Genomic DNA, 20,173 nt, shown 5'->3' on the forward strand with positions numbered 1-20,173 from the left:
AGTGGTTTGGCCACATGGAGCGAATGGAGGAGAGTACGATGACCAGAGGGGTTTATGTGAGTGAGATAGAGGGAGGGAATGCTAGAGGACAACCTCCAGTGAAATGGAGGGATAGGGTGCAAGAGTACATTAGAGAGAGGGGGGAAAGATCTTTGAGAAACCTTGAGCTGGCAAGGAGGGAGTGTCTGGATAGAGAAAGTTGGAAACTCTTCTGCCGTGGCCATCCCCTGATGGGAGCTTGATGAAATGATGAATGAATAATAATAATAATAATAATAATAATTATTAGAAACTTACATAGGTTTCCCCTGCTTTACGATGTTTTCTTATGATACTTCACTGCAATGATTAATTAATTATCACTCTTTAATTACCTTTGCTCTCTTTACGATCCATCTGGCTCACTTTAATGATCAGTTCCGTCTTTATCTATGGTATTTCATGTATTAATTTATGAAAACGTACAGGTAATATGTGTTCGTATTCACTTTGGTAATAATTCAGATATGGTTCAGCCCATAAAACATCATTAATAATCAGGGTTTTTCGTCAATTATTATGCAAATCCAGGAATACATCCTTATTAATTAAGCCTGAAGTTCGTTCCATGATCGCTTCACTGCATGGTCGCTTTTCCAAGAACGTAGCCCAATCATAAAACAAGGGATATGTATACCTCCAAAGTGCCAATTCTACTGGAAAATTAATTAGTTCTTGATGACTTAACTTGACAAACAGACTCTCCTATGTATATTCTCCAGTTTATATGCCTCAAATCTTAATCTTCAATAACTGAAATAAACTAAACTCTAACCATCATCACAACAGCCCTCTTAAGACCACTGCTTTAGCATATGCCCATGACTTTACCTTACTGGCTGGCTGTTAAGAGTCCAGGATTATAGCAAGCTGTGGTGACATACACACACCTTTCTCTGGTAAACAAAATGTGTATGCAACTGCACCATAATACCAAATCCCAGACAATGGGATTAAAAATAGGCCTCTGTAATTCACTGCTTGTTATAAAACTAAACAGGGAGCAAGTCTTCTAATATAGGAGGCTAAGGTAAGGAACTATGCCTCCCCTCAATTATATTTATGGCTAAAACACTTTCCAGAATGGTCACATGGCCTGTTTGACTCCCTACTATGTCTTAACAGGAAATCATTGTGGCCACTAATGATGATGAACACCATTACAAACCACTGAACACAAAACCCTTTACACTCTGAGAAAACAATAACTCCCCTAAGACCACAAAAGTCTACCTTCAGCACACCACACCACACCCACCCAGCGTTGCCAGATTACTGTATTCACCACATTGTATTTATCATTTTTAAGCCTCAAACTCTCATACCTGCACAAATAATGATAGAAAAGTAAAGTTAGCGTTAAAGCTGTTATTTATTGATGCTCTTTTTTTCCCTTTTTGCCATAGTTATCGGTCTGAAACTACGAAAATACAATGCAATGAGTACGATAATTTGGCATTGCTGCACCCACCCCACCACACACCTGCATTCTCTTGAGCTCCGGGAAGTCGCCAGGTGAGATCTGGTGTTCTCTCTGGATCTTCTCGTAGATGTTGGCCAGGTCCCTGATGAGCTCCTTCTTCCTGTTCTCCTTCCCGAACATGGCCGGCATCTCCTTCTTGAGTTCCGAGATGATGTAGGCATGGACCTGAAGGGGGCCAAGAGTAATTTGATTGTTTCGTTGTTTTGGTGTGAAATGAACCTCAAGTTTACAAATTTCTTGATAGTGCTGTTTGTTTACTGGAATATGAAGGTAGACAGAAAACAGTACATCCTCATAAATTTCCCTCAAGTTTCATTCACTCAAAGAAAGGACATAAGTTGCCCCTTTAAACTGCTTCATTTAAACAATCTAATCTGTCAAATCTTTCATACTGGTTCATGTCCATATTCCCATGTATTTACTTTATACAGTCTTTATAGTGCTTTAATCTTCTTTACCTCTATACCTCGTCCATCCGTCAGTTATCTTGATTTATTTTACTTACAAATTCAACAAAATTCCTCAGACTTGTATTTAGAAAAAAATAGTTACTATAATTACTTAATGTATTATACTTCATAAGCAGCTGTTGCAAAGTATCTATCTAAGAGAAGTCTGGATGTAATACCTAAAACACCATAAGGTTACTCAAACACAAAACTCTCTCTCTCTCTCTCTCTCTCTCTCTCTCTCTCTCTCTCTCTTCAAACACACACACACACACACACACACACCGGCCCCTCCCTGGCTGACCTTTGCCAGGCGGGCACGCTTGATGAGGTCATTCAGCTTCCTGAGGGCAGCGTTGCGGGGCAGGGACTGGAGGTCGGTGAACAGGTCCTGCTCCTCTGCCTCAAACAGTCTGGAGAAAAAGAAGCACTTTATGAATGTCAATTGGCAAATATTTGCTTTGTATTAGTAAAAACAAAAGTGCAGCAGGTGATCGAAGACATATTTTACTTCTTACTTTCTCGAGGCTTAAAAGTGTTTGTTATGTACGTACAATGGAAGTTTTGTCTTATTTTTTTTATTAATTGAATGTTCTTCTTCACATAGTTATTAGTTTGTTCTCTCTCTCTCTCTCTCTCTCTCTCATTATTTATCCCTGTTGCTACTGAAAAAAAATTACTGAAAAAAAAAAAAGTTGAATAAGCCTTCTATGTCTTGCTGAGCGTGGAGCCAATAATTGCTGTACTCCAACTGTATGGAAACCAGGAGAAAGCTTGCCCCTGACACACTCCTACTGTTTTTTCCCTTGCTTGTGCACACACTAAGTTTACACACACACACACACACACACACGGGAGTGGAAGGATGCATTTAAAAGTCACTGTCCACATGTCAAAGGGAAATCCTAGTTACAACAGATGTCTTAACTGTATACTTACGTCAACTGATATGAAAATTATGATCTTGTGACAGCATAATGTATAATAATTGCATGCAAAGGCAGAGAGAGATACAGAAATAGACATGATAAGACACATGGAATAAAAAGAAACAGGGATAAGTAACACAGATGATTGCTTAATTCTACGTATATAAAAACTATTCTCTCCCTTGATTGGCCATTTGAAGTGTTTTATGTATCATGATTACAGAGGCATAGAGAAACATAAATAGACATGATAACAGGCACATGGCATAAACAGAAACTGAGGAACAAGTAACACACACACCGATGATTGCAACACTTCCAACAACTTTTACTCTGAAACACAAAAATCCACAAAAAAAGTCACGGCCATAAACGACGCACCATAAAATTACGAGCTCGCCTGTCACTTAAAAATGGACGAGCTTAAGCAGGCGACTCACACCACTGGGCGATAAAGTGAATCTTGTGAGAACCGGTAATTTCAAGAGCTGGACCTTCTAATCCCACTCAGGTTTAAGTGGGTTTAAGGACTTTGCTTCGCGGCTCCATGATAAGGTTACTGAAAATCATGGGACGAAAGGGAAAAAACGGTGACATCCATGAAATGATAAAGTCCACACAGATGAAAGGCTTCCTTGATCGGTGACGTAATGATGTAATCTTATCTAGACCGGATGAGCGTTGTCAGATCATGCAGTAGATGTTAAATAAGTTACCATGACTACTTATTATTGTATAGAGAATATATTTAAAACATTGTATGCAAAGAGATTCACAGACAAGCTCTCATGGTAATATTTATAATCAAGAGTGAAAATTACCAAATACATGTCCCATTTTCTTGGTAGCTAATGATACTTATTAACATCAAAGTGGAAGTAAAAAAGTACATTACGAATTTTATAAACACCTCATTGTAAGTAGTAGGCAAAAAAAAAAAAAAAAAAAAAAAAAATCATAGACGTAATAAAAAGTGCAGTGTCTATGTTGTAATAAAAAAAATAAAAACTACAATGACATCAAGTGTTATGAGGCGAGAAGAGTAGAAAACAACCATAAAAACTAACGAAATAAATAAAAAAAAGCATAAAAATGAATATCTTGAGCATAAAAAGAATTGCTGCTGAGCTAAAAATAGAATGTGTGTGTGTGTGTGTGTGTGTGTGTGTGTGTGTGTGTGTGTGTGTGTGTGTGTGTGTTATGATGCATGTCATTTACACGTGCACGCAAAGTGGGATCTCTTATTTCTTTCTTCTTTTCTTCATATTTTTTTCTTTTTATGTATCATGTTGCTGACGTCACACAGAGAGAGAGAGAGAGAGAGAGAGAGAGAGAGAGAGAGAGAGAGAGAGAGAGAGAGAGAGAGAGAGAGAGAGAGCATACAAAGGTAGCAGCTGTCCACGCCCAAAACGTTTCACTGACATTATCTTTTCTAGCCTAACACGAGACAGGATGGAGGAGATTACCCATTAACTTAATAAAGACATGGGAGTGGATGGGACACACACACACACTCTTTCCTGAAACGTACTGGCTAACAATCAAGACCCCAGCACGTGATCAGGCAATGGATGAACACACACACACACACACACACACACACACACACACACACACGCCTATGGTCATTGCAACACATGCGTGCCCAAGACATTTAACTACGCTCGATGCAATGCAAATGTGTGTGTGTGTGTGTGTGTGTGTGTGTGTGTGTGTGTACTAGCGTGTTAAGACTTATTATTAAATCACGACGGATCTCCTCAATTAGTAGCTAAGAAGTTGTCAAAACACACACACACACACACACACACACACACACACACACTAATAACAACTCACATGCCACGGAGGAGAAAGACCAAATAAAGAAAAAGAAAATGAGACAAAAATATTTGCATAACATGGACGTGTACAATAACATATTCCTCTCTCTCTCTCTCTCTCTCTCTCTCTCTCTCACACACACACACACACACACACACACACACACACACACATGCTAAAGGAAATCAACTCACGTCGAACCAAATAAGGAGAGAGAGAGAGAGAGAGAGAGAGAGAGAGAGAGAGAGAGAGAGAGAGAGAGAGAGAGAGAGAGAGAGAGAGAGAGAGAGAGAGAGATTTAAGCAGCACGCGAGGAAAAGAATAACGGATGTCCGAAAATCTCGCACAATAAGGTCATATGACGATCCTCTCTCTGTCATCCTTCCTCCCATGATATCAACACTTCCTTTTCCTTGTCTCTTTCTCTCTCTTCCTCCCTCGAAGTTATTTTCGTCCTTCCTATCCTAATACGTTTTTCCTTCCTTTATATTTTCCTTCCTGTTCAAACGTTCATCCTAATTTCTTCCTGTTCTTACTTATTATATTCGTTATCACCTTTGTCTTTCTCGTCGCTCTCTCCCATACGTATCTTTATCTAAACCTTTCCTTTTAACATCAACCTCCTTCCTAAGACTCTCTCTCTCTCTCTCTCTCTCTCTCTCTCTCTCTCTCTCTCCTCTACAGTCAGGAGCTTTTTAAGTAGACTGAGATTCAAGCTCTACTGATTTAGGCCGAATGTCTGTCTGTCTGTCTGTCTGCCGCCACATTCACTAACGCCCCCTACACACACACACACACACACACAGGAATGGATGTATGGTTTGTTTGTTGAAGATAGGTCGCTTGTTTGTTTGATTTTGCTGTTTTGTTTACTGCTGCTGCTGCTACTACTACTACTACTACTACTACTACTACTAATAATAATAATAATAATAATATATACTACTACTATAATAGTCAAATATAAGTTTACAAATATTATCTCTTCTTGGACCCCCTCACCCCCGCCAACATCCCGTCCACACGAACCAACACACCACACAACACACACAGCTTCCCCTCCCCCTTCATTCCCTTCCTCCACACTCGCATTCTTCACCCCTCCCTCCCTTCCCTTCTCTTCTCCCTCTCCCTCTCTCCCATGCAACCTAACGCCATAGCGACTAGCTGGCAGGGCTATGCTTAGTGCCATTCTCTCTCTCTCTCTCTCTCTCTCTCTCTCTCTCTCTCTCTCTCTCTCTATGTGTGTGTGTGTGTGTGTGTGTGTGTGTGTGTGTGTGTGTGTGTGTCATTCCCTGTAATTACTTTCCTTGAATCTGCTTAACCCTTGGCCTGAGATGATAACCCTAAACACAGACACACACACACACACACACACACACACACACAGGCTGGTGGTCACAAGTATAGCAAACAGACCATAGTACACCTCACACGTGCAAGCAAACAACCACAGACTGTTACCGATTTCTTTTTCTCTCACTCATTAGATTAAAGGACCCAAGAAATTTTAAGAGGAACCGAGAGGAGAAAAAAGGGAAGGAAAAAAAGAACGGAATGAAGAGTAAGAAAGAAAGCAGATACCCTCATATATCATCCCTCCCCCTCCCCCCCAGTATCACCATCCACACACCATCCCCACCAGTACACAAACACAAGGCTGCTTTATTTGAACCAGCGAGGGTTTAAAAGGGAAGGAATGTTTAACAGACAGAAATAGACAGGCGGTTATGGGTGAGGGAAGGAGGTGAGGGTGGGTGGTGGGTGGGGAAGAGATGAGCAATTGAAACACGAAAAGGAGAAAGAAAAAGGAAGGTTAGATAGTGGGAAGTGGGAAAATGCAGATATGTAAAATGGAGAGCGAAAGGAGGGAGGTATGAAGTACTGGGTGGATGAAGATGATAAAATGAAACACGAAGAGGAGAGAACGAAAAAGACGGAAGGTTGGATAAAGTAGGAAGTGGAAAAAGCAGATATGAAAAATGGATAGAAGAGGGAGGGATGAAATAGTGGGTGGATGAAGATGATCAAATGAAACACGAAAAGGAGAACGAAAAAGGCGGAAGGTTGGATAAAGTAGGAAGTGGAAAAAGCAGATATGAAAAATGGAGAGCGAAAGGGGGAAAATGAAACACGAAGAGGAGATTGGAGATTGGAAGAAAGAATGAGGAAGGGAAGTGAGATATTGAATGAGAAGAAAAATGGAGGAAAGGAATGAAAGGTAGAGGGAAATGGGAAGGAGGGAAAGAAATGAGTGAACCGGAGGAAAGGAGAAAGATGTTACGGAAAGGAAGGAGGAAAAGCTATGAGGAAATGGAGGGCAAGATAACAGGAGGAAGGGTTGAGAAAGGAAAGAAAACAGGAAGGGAGCGAAGAGAGATTGAGTTAAAATAAATGAGAAAAAAAATAAGGAAAACAAAAACAAATATATATGTAAATAAAAGAAAATTGGTAAAGTTTATGAAAAATGTAAAGAAAAAACTAAAGAACGGAGGGAGAAGGAATGGAATGAGGATGTGTATACGAGAAGTAGGCTGTAAAGTCCTCTACACACACACACACACACACACACACACCTGCCGCTATTTGAGGTGATCGTCGACAGCAAAATCCCACACGAGTAACATGACACGAAGCTTGAGAGGAGGAGGAGGAGGAGGAGGAGGAAGAGGAGGAGAGGAGGAAGAGGGGAAATTATTACGAAGGACGTGGATGAAACGATACGTATGTTCAAGCAAAATGGAGGAGGAGGAGGAGGAGGAGGAGTGGAAGAGGAAGAGGGGAAATTCTTACGAAGGACGTGGATGAAACGATACGTATGTTCAAGCAAAATGGAGGAGGAGGAGTGGAAGAGGAAGAGGGGAAATTCTTACGAAGGACGTGGATGAAATGATACGTACGTTCAAGCAAAATGGAGGAGGAGGAGGAGGAAGAGGGGAAATTATTACGAAGGACGTGGATGAAATGATACGTACGTTCAAGCAAAATGGAGGAGGAGGAGGATGAAGAGGGGAAATTATTACGAAGGACGTGGTTGAAACGATACGTACGTTCAAGCAAAATGGAGGAGGAGGAGGAGGAGGAAGAAGAGGGGAAATTATTACGAAGGACGTGGATGAAATGATACGTACGTTCAAGCAAAATGGAGGAGGAAGAGGAGGAGAGGGAGGAGGAGGAGGAGGATGGTAAAGAGGACATGCCTTGTTTTTTTTATTTGTAGGAAAGAAATTAAGTTATTCCACACATCATATCATAAATAAACAGACAAGATATCATATCATAAATAAACAGACAGGATATCCTTATAGAGCAAAGCGTACACACACACACACACACACACACACACACTTAACATACCAAAAATATAACAAATCAAACAAGACAGGAACTACACACACACACACACACACACACACACACACACACACACACACACTAATAAGGAGTAGATGGAGGGTAACATAAGAGGTAGTGGTAGGAAGAAGGGGAATGGAGGAAGGGGGAGTAAAGAAGGGGAATGGAGGAAGGGGGAGTAAAGAAGGGGAATGGAGGAAGGGGGAGTAAAGAAGGGGAATGGAGGAAGGGGGAGTAAAGAAGGGGAATGGAGGAAGGGGGAGTAAAGAAGGGGAATGGAGGAAGGGGAGGTAATATGCATGGGTGAAGTAGGCAACCTCACACTTGACTCCCCACCCATTCCCCTCACCTTCCCCCACCCATTTCCCCCTCCCCAGCGCGTGTCTAGTCGCCCCTCCTCCTCCTCCTCGCCTCGACTCCCCCATTTCCTGTTTTTTAATGTCGTAGAAAGTTGGTGCTGTTGTTGTTGTTGTTTTATTGTTCTTGTGAGTAGCTGTTCCTGTTTCGTTTCTTGGTTAGGCTTTACTACTACTACTACTACTACTATGCTATCCAAAATTACTGCTACTTGTACCTCTCCTTCCTTATCTTCCTACTTATTTTTATACTATTACTACTACTATTGCTATTACTACTATTACAACTACTACCTACACAAACCTACCACCTACATACTCCTACGCAACTTTCTCCTCCACCTTGTTTAATCCAGGTGGCCAACTCCCCACACCACCACCTTCACATTCTAATCCTTATCCACTTGAAACGGGTTTAGGGCACGTTCTATGCTCTTAATCCCTATTTACTGCCAATCACTTTTCAGTCACCTATATTATCTGCGAGTTTCCGTTTTCTCTTTCTTCTATAACTAACCTAACCTTGCTTCAATTCTTACCCTCCTCGCTCTTCATCCATTCATCAATTTCTCGTTTCTCTTTCTGCTCCTTTTCCTTATCATGAGTAACCTAAATACCTTTCTTATCTTTTTTTTATTGTTTATTCACTCGTTTCTTCTCCTCTACCTCTTCTGCTTCCTTTCCCTCCTCTTCCAGTGACCAATATTCCCCCTTTCCCATTTTTTTTTATCTCTTTGCATCCACTATTTTCTCCTCTTCCTCTATTTTCATTACTTCGCCTTCCTTTTTTTTTTTTTGTCTATCCAATCACTAGTTTCTTCACCTTCACGGCTTCCTCCTCTTCTAATGAGCAACCTTCTGTCACACACCTCGTTTTCCATCTGATCATCCACTCATCTATTCCTCGTTATTCGTCCTCCTCTTCCTCTTCTATTTCCTTTTCCTTCTCTTTTAATAACTTACCTTCCGTTACACATTTCCCTTTCTCTCATCATTCACTTTTCTATTCTTCATTTTTCGTTCTCCTCCATCTCTTCTATTTACTTTTCCTCGTTTCTCTTTCTATCTAAACATTCACTCAATACTCTTTCTTAGTCCCACTCCACCTCCTACGCCTTCTCTGACTTTCCTATTTCTTTTGCCTCATCTTCCTATAAATAACCTTCTATCACACACGTCTCTTTCCCTTTCTATCTAAATATTCACTCATTAAATACTCTTTCTTAGTTCTACTCCACCACCTACTCCTTCTCTTACTCTATTTCTTTTTTCCTCATCTTCCTATAACTAACCTTCTATCACACACTTCTCTTTCCCTTTCAATCAAATCATTTACTCATTTATTACGCTTAGTTCTCCCACTTCCAATTCCTCCTCCTCTTCTCTTCCTAAAACTAATCTTCTGTCACTCCTTTCTCTTTCCATTTCCATTTAACCATCACTCACTAGTCCCTCAATCCTCGTTCCTCGTCCTCCACCGCTGAACAACCAAGATTAGCGCTTATCAGTTCGCCATGAGATAGGGAGGTTACTGATATCGCATCGTTCCCCTTTCACCCGCCAATACCGTGCTTTCAACTTCACTAACTCTTCAACCTCTCTCCATCTGCTTCTCTTCCCCTTCCTGCTGTTGCTGCTGCTGCCGTCACTGCTACTGCTAATCCCTTCCTGCTATTGTTCCTGCTACTTATTAATGTTATGTATTGTTGCTACCTATGAACATCCTCCTCCTCCTCCTTCTTCACTTTCTATCGTGAATTTACTGTCATAACCACTACTACTACTACTACTACTACTACTACGTTTCTTCTTCAGCAGCTTCCACTATTACTGTTACTACTGGTACTCTTCTTCTTCTTCTTCTTCTTCTACTACTACTACTACTACTACTACTACTACTGCTACTACAAGAAAAATCCTCATCGTCATCACCCAACCAAGAGCTATAATTCTCTTCGCCTCCCTTGTCCTCCTCCTCTCCTCCTCCTCGTCTTCTTCCTCCTCCTCCTCTTCCACCTTCATAAAGAGGTTCGTTCACTTCCAGCTCCCTCAAGCATCCCCATCAGTCTCCCCTCGACGGGTCAAGTATACACACACACACACACACACACACACACACACACACATCAGTTCATCTTTCACACTCTTCCTTTCCCAAGCAATTCTTTTCACTTCCCCCTTCCCTCCTCCTCTTCCACCCTTCCTTCCTTCCTTCCCGTTCTCCTCTTCCTCTCTCCTCTCTCCTCACAGCAAACAATGAGGTCACGTTCACCATCAGGACTTAGGAGTGAGCGAAAAGTCGGCAAAGGGAACGTGAGGATCGGCGAAAGAGACGGATTGATGAGAGAAAAAAAATATTACACAGAAAAAAAAAAATACATCAAACAAAAAAATTAAATGAAGTTAACATGGCAAGACTCGGTTTGCCGGACAGCTCAAATATTAACTTAGAGAAAACTGAAAAATACTCACACGCACGAACTTTTGATTAAATCTGAATAAAACTGGAAAATTAGGAAGAAAAAAGAAAGTGCGAAGAATCTAAATTAATGAAACAGGTAAATGAAGAGGAGTCAGATAGATAGATAAATAGATAGATAGATAGATAGACAGAAATGACGTTGTGCGAAGGAAAATAACGGTCATTGTTTGCACTGGAGAGAGAGAGAGAGAGAGAGAGAGAGAGAGAGAGAGAGAGAGAGAGAGAGAGAGAGAGAGAGAGAGAGAGAGAGAGAATGCGGTGACGTGGCAGAGAAGACCGTACAGAAGAGTGGGGGAAATCCTTATCATCATCAGCAGGAGGTGGAGGAGGAGGAGGAGGAGGAGGAGGAGGAGGAGGAGAAAAGAAAATGAGTAAAAAAGGAGAGAGAGAGAGAGAGAGAGAGAGAGAGAGAGAGAATGATGTAATAAGCGTTGACTCAATGATGACGTAGTGATGACGTGGCTCCGCTTATGGGCGTGGGAACAAGAGAGAGAGAGAGAGAGAGAGAGAGAGAGAGAGAGAGAGAGAGAGAGAGAGGACGACGACGATTGTTATGGTGGCGGTGGTGATATCAGGAACGACCCAAATCTCTCTCTCTCTCTCTCTCTCTCTCTCTCTCTCTCTCTCTCACAAACACGTTACTTAACACCCTTTCTGGTATACACTAGCCAGCCTATCTCTCTCTCTCTCTCTTCAAATATACACACTTGAAACACCTCATGCTTACCCTCACACTTTTGACACACACACACACACACACACACACACACACACACACACTAAACGCATACTAATAATACGAAAATAGTCTGTCCTTGCAATACATGATTTAATTCCTTGTACATTTTCTTGCAACATTCCGTTCTGCCACACACACACACACACACACACACACACGCGACTAAATTTAACGACCTCGCAATTGTTAAGGTCACATAGTCGATTTTTTTTCTTCGCGTCTTGGAAGGTTCAGCGACTCCTACTACTACTGACTTTCCATGTTTACGAAGAGAGAAAAAGAAACGCTCGCAGCTCCCCTAATTAACTTGAAGGCCGTAAAAGTAAGGTTAAAGCCACGCAGAGGGCGAGACATTTAAACACGGGATCTATTTTTTTAAACAACCCGAGACCTTGAAATGTCCCTTTAATAAACACGGCAAGCGACTCACGGACAGATAAACGCTGGAGGGAAAGCAAGGAAGGCCACGAATGAGTCTACATCTGTGATAAAGCCATTTTCTCACACCATAAAGAGGAGTAACTACAATAAAAGTAAGAGGGAGCACGTGCGAATATATCGAGAAAAAATATTGCGCTCATAAAACGTTCGGTAATAATAATAAAAAAAAAAGAGTAAGGAATATTTTTAAGAGCACGTGAGGAAAGAAAAAAGTGTCAGGGATGGATTTTAACAGCTGGAGGAAATGAATTAATGAAGGAAAAAAAGTAAAGAGGGGAAGAAAAAAAAGGAAGAAGAGTAAGGGAAGAAAATGAAGAGGAAGAGGGAGGAAAGAAAAAAAAGGGAAGAGGAAAGGAATGGAAAAAAAGAAAGGGAAGGGGAGGTGAGGGAAGGCAGGGAAAAGAGGGAAAAGGTGAAAAGGAGAGAGGGATGGATTCTAACAGCTGGTGAGGAAAGGAATTAATATTAAGAACTAGTGAGAGAAGGAAAGTAGATTTTGAGAACTGGCGAGGAGAGGAAAGGCATGGATTTTAACAGCTGGTGAGGGAAGGAAAGGAATGGTTAGTAATGGAATGGAAAGAAGAATAACTATCATATTTAACAGCTTGTAAGGAAAAGAAGGAATGATCAGAAATAGATTGGGATGAACAGATGAGTAACTAAGCATATTCAACGATTTGTAAGGGAGAAGGAATGATCAGGAATGGACAACAATGGAATGGAATGCACAGATGAGTAACTAGCATATTTAACATCTCGTGAGGGAAAGGAATTACCAGGAATGGAATGGACGAATGAATAACGAACTGGATGGATGACTAACTACCTGGCTGTAGCACCACCATTACCACGCATAGGTACCACAACACCGTCATCACAATACCTCAACACCCCACCACCCCCACCCCAACAACAACACCGCTATCGCAATACTTCAACACCACACCCTCACAGACAACACTCCCGGAAACACAGCAGCTTTGTCGGCCTTTGTGTGACAAGGTCAAGTTCCGGTTTTAGCTCGTATACACGCGGCCGCGATCACTGCATGGGGAGAGACGAGACGAAACGAGGAGGGAAGTGAAGAGGAAAGGAATGCGTGGTGAGGGAAATGAGGTTAGAAGTGGGGAAAGGAGGGAAATGTCAAAAGATAGAAAGGGAAGGGAAAATGAGGTGAAAGAGAAACGAAAAGGAACAGAGGAAGTGATGGGAAAAGGAGGGAAAGTCGAGATAGAGGAAAGAGATGGGGAAGAGAGGAGAGAAAATGGAGGGAAAAGGCTGTGAAGAGGAATACAAGGAAGAAAGGGATGAAAGGAAAAAGGAGTAGATAAGGTGGAATGGAAAAAAAGGAAAAGAAAGGGAAGAGAGGGAGGAAAGGAAAAGAGTAAAGAAAAGGGCCAGGGAAAGAAAGGAAAGGGATGAGAGGGAGGGAATAGTGGCGAGAGGCTGGGAAAGAAAAGAAAAAAAAGTGAAGGGAAAATAAAGTAGATAGGAATCAAGGGAGGGAGTAGGAGGTGAGAGAAGGAAGGGAAAATGAGGAAGTGGGAAGGGAAGAAAGGAAGGGAAGAAAAGCGAAGAAGAAAGAGTGAGTAAGGGAGAGACAGACTCCAGAAATTACAACCGCCTGAACCGCCCGACCCTTTCCGGAGAATAAGGATGAGTCAGCCAAGCATGAGAAAAAAAACGAAAAAAATATCAGACTCAAGGTTGGAGACAAGAAGTGGCGGTGTGTGTAGAGGTGGGCTTCCCCTGTGTGTGTGTGTGTGCGTCGCTTAACTTGAATACGTAATGGGAGGTTTGTTTTGTAAAGGTGAGTAAAAGGTTAAGTTGTGGACATAGCCTACAACTGCCCGTGGCCTTGGTGTTCATCTCCGTCACAATGAGTCTGTGGTGGGTGAGTGGAGGTATCGGTCGTTTTAAAGCAACGCAACCAAAAGAAGTCCCGAGGAAGCTGAAGTAAAAATAGCCCATGAGTTGGTGCCCCGGTTCCAGGAGCTCCTTGTGACATTTCCAGGAAGAGTTAGAGCGGCGGTAACGAGAACATTCCGTAGCTGATTATTGACTGGCCGAGTACGTCCTCAGTCACGGAAGAAAAAAACATACATAAGAAGAGGTATGCGAGAAAAATGAAAATACAGCTCACGTAAGTATTGACAGGTAGGTGGATGATTTAAATTATTGTTCCAACGAAGTGATAATACAACAGAACACTATGTAATTATTAATAACACTGACTTGCTCAACATGCGTGAATATTGATAGATATTTTTATGTACATTATAATATTAAATGTTGATATGTGACCCATAGCAGCAATACCTTTGTGAACTCGTGTGTGAGCGTGTGTGTGTGTGAGCGTGTGTGTGTGTAAGGGAGATATGATTAAAATAAATGTTTAAGAGAAGGAATAAGAAATTTTCCATTTAATATTACGAACGCTGTTATAACACAATGTAATTCTGCACATATAATATGCAAAATTAAGCAGAAACTATCAACACATCACAATAACGAATTCAACTCGATTTCATAATTCCCGAGTCATAATTCACAGCAGCCACGGGTGGGAGGGTCAAGGTGTGGGAAACTTAGACATTACCACATTATTGCTACGTGCACCTGACCAAAGCAAACAAACAGTCAGCAGCAACCACCGAGGGATAACAGGCGAACACCAGCGACGAGTCAGCCGTGGTGGTGGTGTGTTGCTGACGTGCTGACACCCAACGCCCGACATGCACAGGTCGGCCCCCGCCCCCCGCCAGCCCTGAGAACCTTCATTCACCTCCCAGACACCTGACCTTGGGAGCAGCTGAGTCAAGTACGTGAGTATTGATCTGCCTCATGCCCCACATACCTATCACGGACACTTGAGGCAATGGTAACTGATGGATATATTAAAGGTGGCTGATGAATAACTTGTTTTTTCTACCCATGAAATACGTCAGCTTGTTGTGGTAAAGGAGACAGACCTCAGGATATGCAACTATACAAGGAAAGTCCACTGTATGATGTTCTTATAAAAAATAATAATCAGAAACCAGAAAATGCAGAAATATATATACCAAATAATAATCTACAGTTATGACACATCATTTTTTTAAATTAAGTTTGGTTTTGACAATAAAAATAATGATGATAATAACAATAATAATAATAACAACAACAGCAACAATAACAATAATAATAATAATAATAATAATAATAATATGTTAACACTGAGCCTCACCCCCCCCCCCCCCCCCCACTACCAACTCTGGGCCACGTGTGCTTCCAGTGCTTAACAAGTCATAAGTGCATGGACTGATAAGAGCTGCAACATGATAAGTGACGACAACCAGGTCAAAGCGATGCAGATAAAATGACGGAATAAATCATTCCACAGTAAAACCCAACTATTTAAATGCAATTTTTTTTTCTATTAAGCAAAATCTTTTGAAAATCAACTATTATACCTTAAACAAAAGCTTTAAAATTCTACTATTACAACTTTAATCAGATAATGAATTTGCTGTAATTGCACAGCAGGAGGGAGGCAACACTAGGGGAAGGTGACTGGCTGAGGAGGTGAGTGTGGCAACAACAGGTGCCAGGCAGAGGGGAGGCGAGGCAGGGTGTGATGTGAGAGCTTACCAAACAGACATGAGGGTACATGGAGAGAATAAAAAACAGCCTCAGAATCTATTACTGATCCCCTGAATGTATGACTTGGGCACTGCTTTAAATACACTATATACATGCATGACCTCCATTTATGGTCTCTCTTATTGAGTTTATATTACCTTCAATCACTTCATTCTTTTACTATTAACGTTGATCTATTACATTACCAATAGTCTCAGGTTGCCATCCATTACTTTCATTATCTGATACCAGTGATTGCAGTACCGTACCTAGCCACTTAATGCCATAATGTCTGTTTAAATCCCACTCTGATATTATCCTCCCAACTCTGTCACATGAATCTGCAAAGCAATCACAAACACACAGTGGAAATGAGCTATACAAGAGTACTATATGGTGGGCCAAATGTGATGGAGAGTAATGAGAATATGTATGAGAGTTTGGGTATGGGTATAACAGCAAGGGAAGTGAATTGCAGAGTGGCTGAAAGGATGAAGCAAAGTACATGCCTCAAGTGACTCATACATGGCAGGAAAACACAGACAGACTCAGGACACAAGAACAATCACACACATGATACATGGGCACACTACTTCTTCTCATTGAGTCACACCTGATATGTACAGATAAGGAGGCTGCTGACGGTGCCCGAGCACAACACAGCACAGGAAGCAGCATTACCAAGACCCGAAGAGCTCATCACCACAACATAAATATATAATGTGCAATGAATGTGTATGTGTGTGTGTGTGTGTGTGTGTGTGTGGATGTGTGTGGATGTAACCGGTGCAAACTGCCACACATATCTTTACGGCTGAGTGTGTGTAGGTGTTACTCTTGCAGGTAAACACAACATTTTTTTCTTAAGGATGTACAGGCCATGAATGAAAAGAACCTTGAAGACCTTAATTGCAGCATAATAACATGGCAATTAGGATATAATAGTAGAGTGATGCCATGTTCCCTGCATCGTCTGGTAGCAGGTGTGTGAAGGACAAGCAACCCATGAAACCATTAGCGTTTTGTGTCAGCTTAGGAGGAGAACCACTTGAATGTTACCACGTGCCTGGGCAGTATGCATTTGACTTTAAGAGGGCAGCCTTTAAGGGTTTAAGTGGTCATGTGTGGGGTATGATAAGGGCAAGATTGACAAGAGAACAAGTCTGCTCAGTGTTTCTTAACTGGCTTATTCCTGGGTTGGTTAAGAGAGAAAAGAATTATGGTCTAGCTGGCTTATTCTTGGGTTGGTTAAGGGTGGAGAGAAAAGAATTGGGTGTAACTGGCTTATTCCTGGGTTGGTTAAGGGTGCAGAGAAAAGAATTAGGGTATAACTGGCTTATTCCTGGGATGGATAAGGGTGGAGAGAAGAAAATTATAGTCTAGCTGGCTTATTCCTGGGTTGGTTAAGGGTGCAGAGAAAAGAATTGGGTGTAACTGGCTTATTCCTGGGTTGGTTAAGGGTGCAGAGAAAAGAATTGGGTGTAACTGGCTTATTCCTGGGTTGGTTAAGGGTGCAGAGAAAAGAATTGGGTGTAACTGGCTTATTTCTGGGTTGGATAAGGGTGGAGAGAAGAAAATTATAGTCTAGCTGGCTTATTCCTGGGTTGGTTAAAGGTGGAGAGAAAAGAATTGGGGTATAACTGGCTTATTCCTGGGTTGGTTAAGGGTGCGGAGAAGGGAATTGGGGTCTAGCTGGCTTATTCCTGGGTTGTTTAAAGGTGGAGAGAAAAGAATAGGGGTCTAACTGGCTTATTCCTGGGTTGGTTAAGGGTGCGGAGAAAGGAATTGGGGTCTAACTGGCTTATTCTTGGGTTGGTTAAGGGTGCAGAGAAGAGAATTGCTACTGGATGCTATCAGTCAGGCTGAGATAAGTCAGTTCATATATGAGGAAGTTAAAGGTGCCAGAGAGAGCAGGATAAAATAAATGACAGGTTAGTTTTAAGACCAAGATCCACTACTCTGCCAAGACAATGCCATGTGCTGAAGATATGAGGGTATACTTTGGAATCTGACACAGGAGCTGCTATGGATCGGCCAAGTGTATTAAGGAATTCATTGAGGTGGCAATATTTCTTATCACTTATCTCTTACGTCAGTTACTAAAAAAAAAAAAAAAAAAAAATCCACAGGGGTAGCTTTTATGTCTGTATAGAAGTGTGAAGCTTTATACATTTCTGATTTCTCTCTAACTGTTCTTCCTCTATTAACAAGTGTATTATAACCAATAAGAAGAAGAAAAAGAAGTAAATAAGAGGTATTAGATGGATAGAAGACGAAGACAAAAAGAAAAAGACGAAGAATAATAGGAAGAGAAAGAAAAGATAAATAAAAGAAGAAAAAGAAGAACTAAAACCCCAATGCAAGAACCACCACAACAGCTAAAAAACACAACAGTCATCAAGTCTCTATACTGCTGAGGAAGAAAAAAACAAGAACAAGAAGCAGATGAGGAGGTAGAGCCAGGACACCAATACAAAAAACACAACAACAGCTAAAATAAACACAACAGTCATTAAGCCTCTCCATACTGCTGAAGAAGATAAAGAACAAGAACAAGAAGCAAAAGAGGAGGTAGAGCCAGGACACCAATACAAAAAACACAACAACAGCTAAAATAAACACAACAGTCATCAAGCCTCTCCATACTGCTGAGGAAGATAAAGAACAAGAACAAGAAGCAAAAGAGGAGGTAGAGCCAGGACACCAATACAAAATCACCTCAACAGCTAAAATAAACACAAGTCATCAAGCCTCTCCATACTGCTGAGGAAGATAAAGAACAAGAACAAGAAGCAAAAGAAGAGGTAGACCCAGGACACCAATACAAAAAACACAACAACAGCTAAAATTAACACAACAGTCATCCAGTCTCTCCATACTGCTGAGGAAGAAGAACAAGAACAAAAAGTAGAAGAGGTAAAGTAGACTATTAAAAATCACCACAACAGCTAAAAAAACACAACAGCCATCAAGTCTCTATATACTCCTCAAACCTCCTATGCTTGTGTAAGTGCCGCATTCATTATACCACACCCATGACACACCTGAGCCCTGTTATAATGTTCATTGTGCCGGGGACTCGGTGCATGGGTGGTGTGCCCTCGGGTGTGAACAGGAAATGACTCCCGAAAATTTCTCCCTCAAGTGCACTTTCTCAACTTTTGCCACCCACCTGACATTCACTGTTTTTGTTCCCCTTTCTAATGTGGGCTTTGTACCTTAAAATTGTCTTTTTTCTTTTCCTTTCTTCCGTTCTCTCTGACCTATGACCAGATGTCTCTCTTCCTCTTTTTCCTATTCTTATTTTCCTACATGTTACCAGTTGTCTCTCCTCCTCTTCTTCTTTTTCTTATTTTTGTACCTATGGCCAGTTTGTCTCTTTCCTTCCTTTCCTCCTTTCTCCATATGTAGTAACTATAGTCTATGCTTTTTTTTTTTTTTTTTGTCTACTTACATTCACACTTTATCCTCCTCTTGCTTTCTGATGTATTTAAGGTCCCTACCATCTATTTCATATTATCTCTCATTCACTGTTCCCCTTCATCAACTATTAACCTGCCATAAGTGTTGATGTTGTGTACTGTAATATTCTTTTTCTTTCTCAGACCTACATGTATTCACTCCTCCTCAGAGTTCATCCAAATATTCAAGGTCTCTACTATCTATTTCAAATTACACATCTCTCATTCAGCATTCCTCATCATCAACTATTAACCTGCCGCATATGTTGTTGCTGTTGCATTCTTTTTTTTTCTTCGACTTTCATAATGCATTCCCTCTTTCCCTCTCTTGCTTTCTTCATATAAATATTTAAGGTAGTATTTTAAGTTACTAATCTCTCATTCAATATTCCCCTTCATCAACTATTAACCTCTCATAAGTATTGAGGAGTAGGTGGGGAAGTCAGCAGTTAGCCTGACCTGATAAATAAATACATAGACTACAGCTTATCGCCGCCACTTGGTTACCTATCACTACCTACAGGAGCCTTAATGATGGCCACCGACATATAGAGCTACACACAGACAATAGAGAGGACCAGCTGATAGATGAGCCTGATAAAACCACTATCTTCCCTCACAAAGATAGCATGCCACTGACTCTCCTCACTTAGCAAACTATACTCCAAACATTTCAGCCAAAATGTATTCGCTTTAATGTTTGAAGTTTGAAAAATTGTCATCCGCAAGCTTGGTGTATCTGTGCATTAATGTAATCTAGTTCCATCTTGAGTATTACAAAATATACAAACTCAAAAGAAAAATAAACTTACAGTAAGTTATCCCTTAACCCAGTAGCAGCAGGGATCATGTTTCTTGATGGTCCCCCCAAGCAAGAAAAATGAGAAAAAATCACCCCTCACACAAACCATTTCATAATATATATCCGAGCATTTGTGATCAGATTATGTATCATCTATTTTGGGGGGTTTATATCATGGCACAAATTTGGC

General features: G+C 41.1%; 1 protein-coding gene across 2 annotated transcripts in view; it reads right to left on the bottom strand.

Moving 5' to 3' along the window:
- The window catches only part of LOC127008638 (EH domain-containing protein 3-like), a 48,130-nt gene that overhangs the window by 6,675 nt on the left and 21,282 nt on the right, over nt 1-20,173 (bottom strand). For both annotated transcript variants that reach the window (XM_050880917.1, XM_050880916.1), the window contains exons 2-3: nt 2,276-2,384; nt 1,523-1,687 (exon numbers count right to left, since the gene is read on the bottom strand). In XM_050880917.1, coding sequence (XP_050736874.1) covers nt 1,523-1,687; nt 2,276-2,384 — 274 coding nt within the window. The remainder of the gene's footprint in view (nt 1-1,522; nt 1,688-2,275; nt 2,385-20,173) is intronic.

This window comes from Eriocheir sinensis, chromosome 38 (genome assembly GCF_024679095.1).
Source record: "Eriocheir sinensis breed Jianghai 21 chromosome 38, ASM2467909v1, whole genome shotgun sequence".
In the NCBI taxonomy this organism is placed as follows: domain Eukaryota; kingdom Metazoa; phylum Arthropoda; class Malacostraca; order Decapoda; family Varunidae; genus Eriocheir; species Eriocheir sinensis.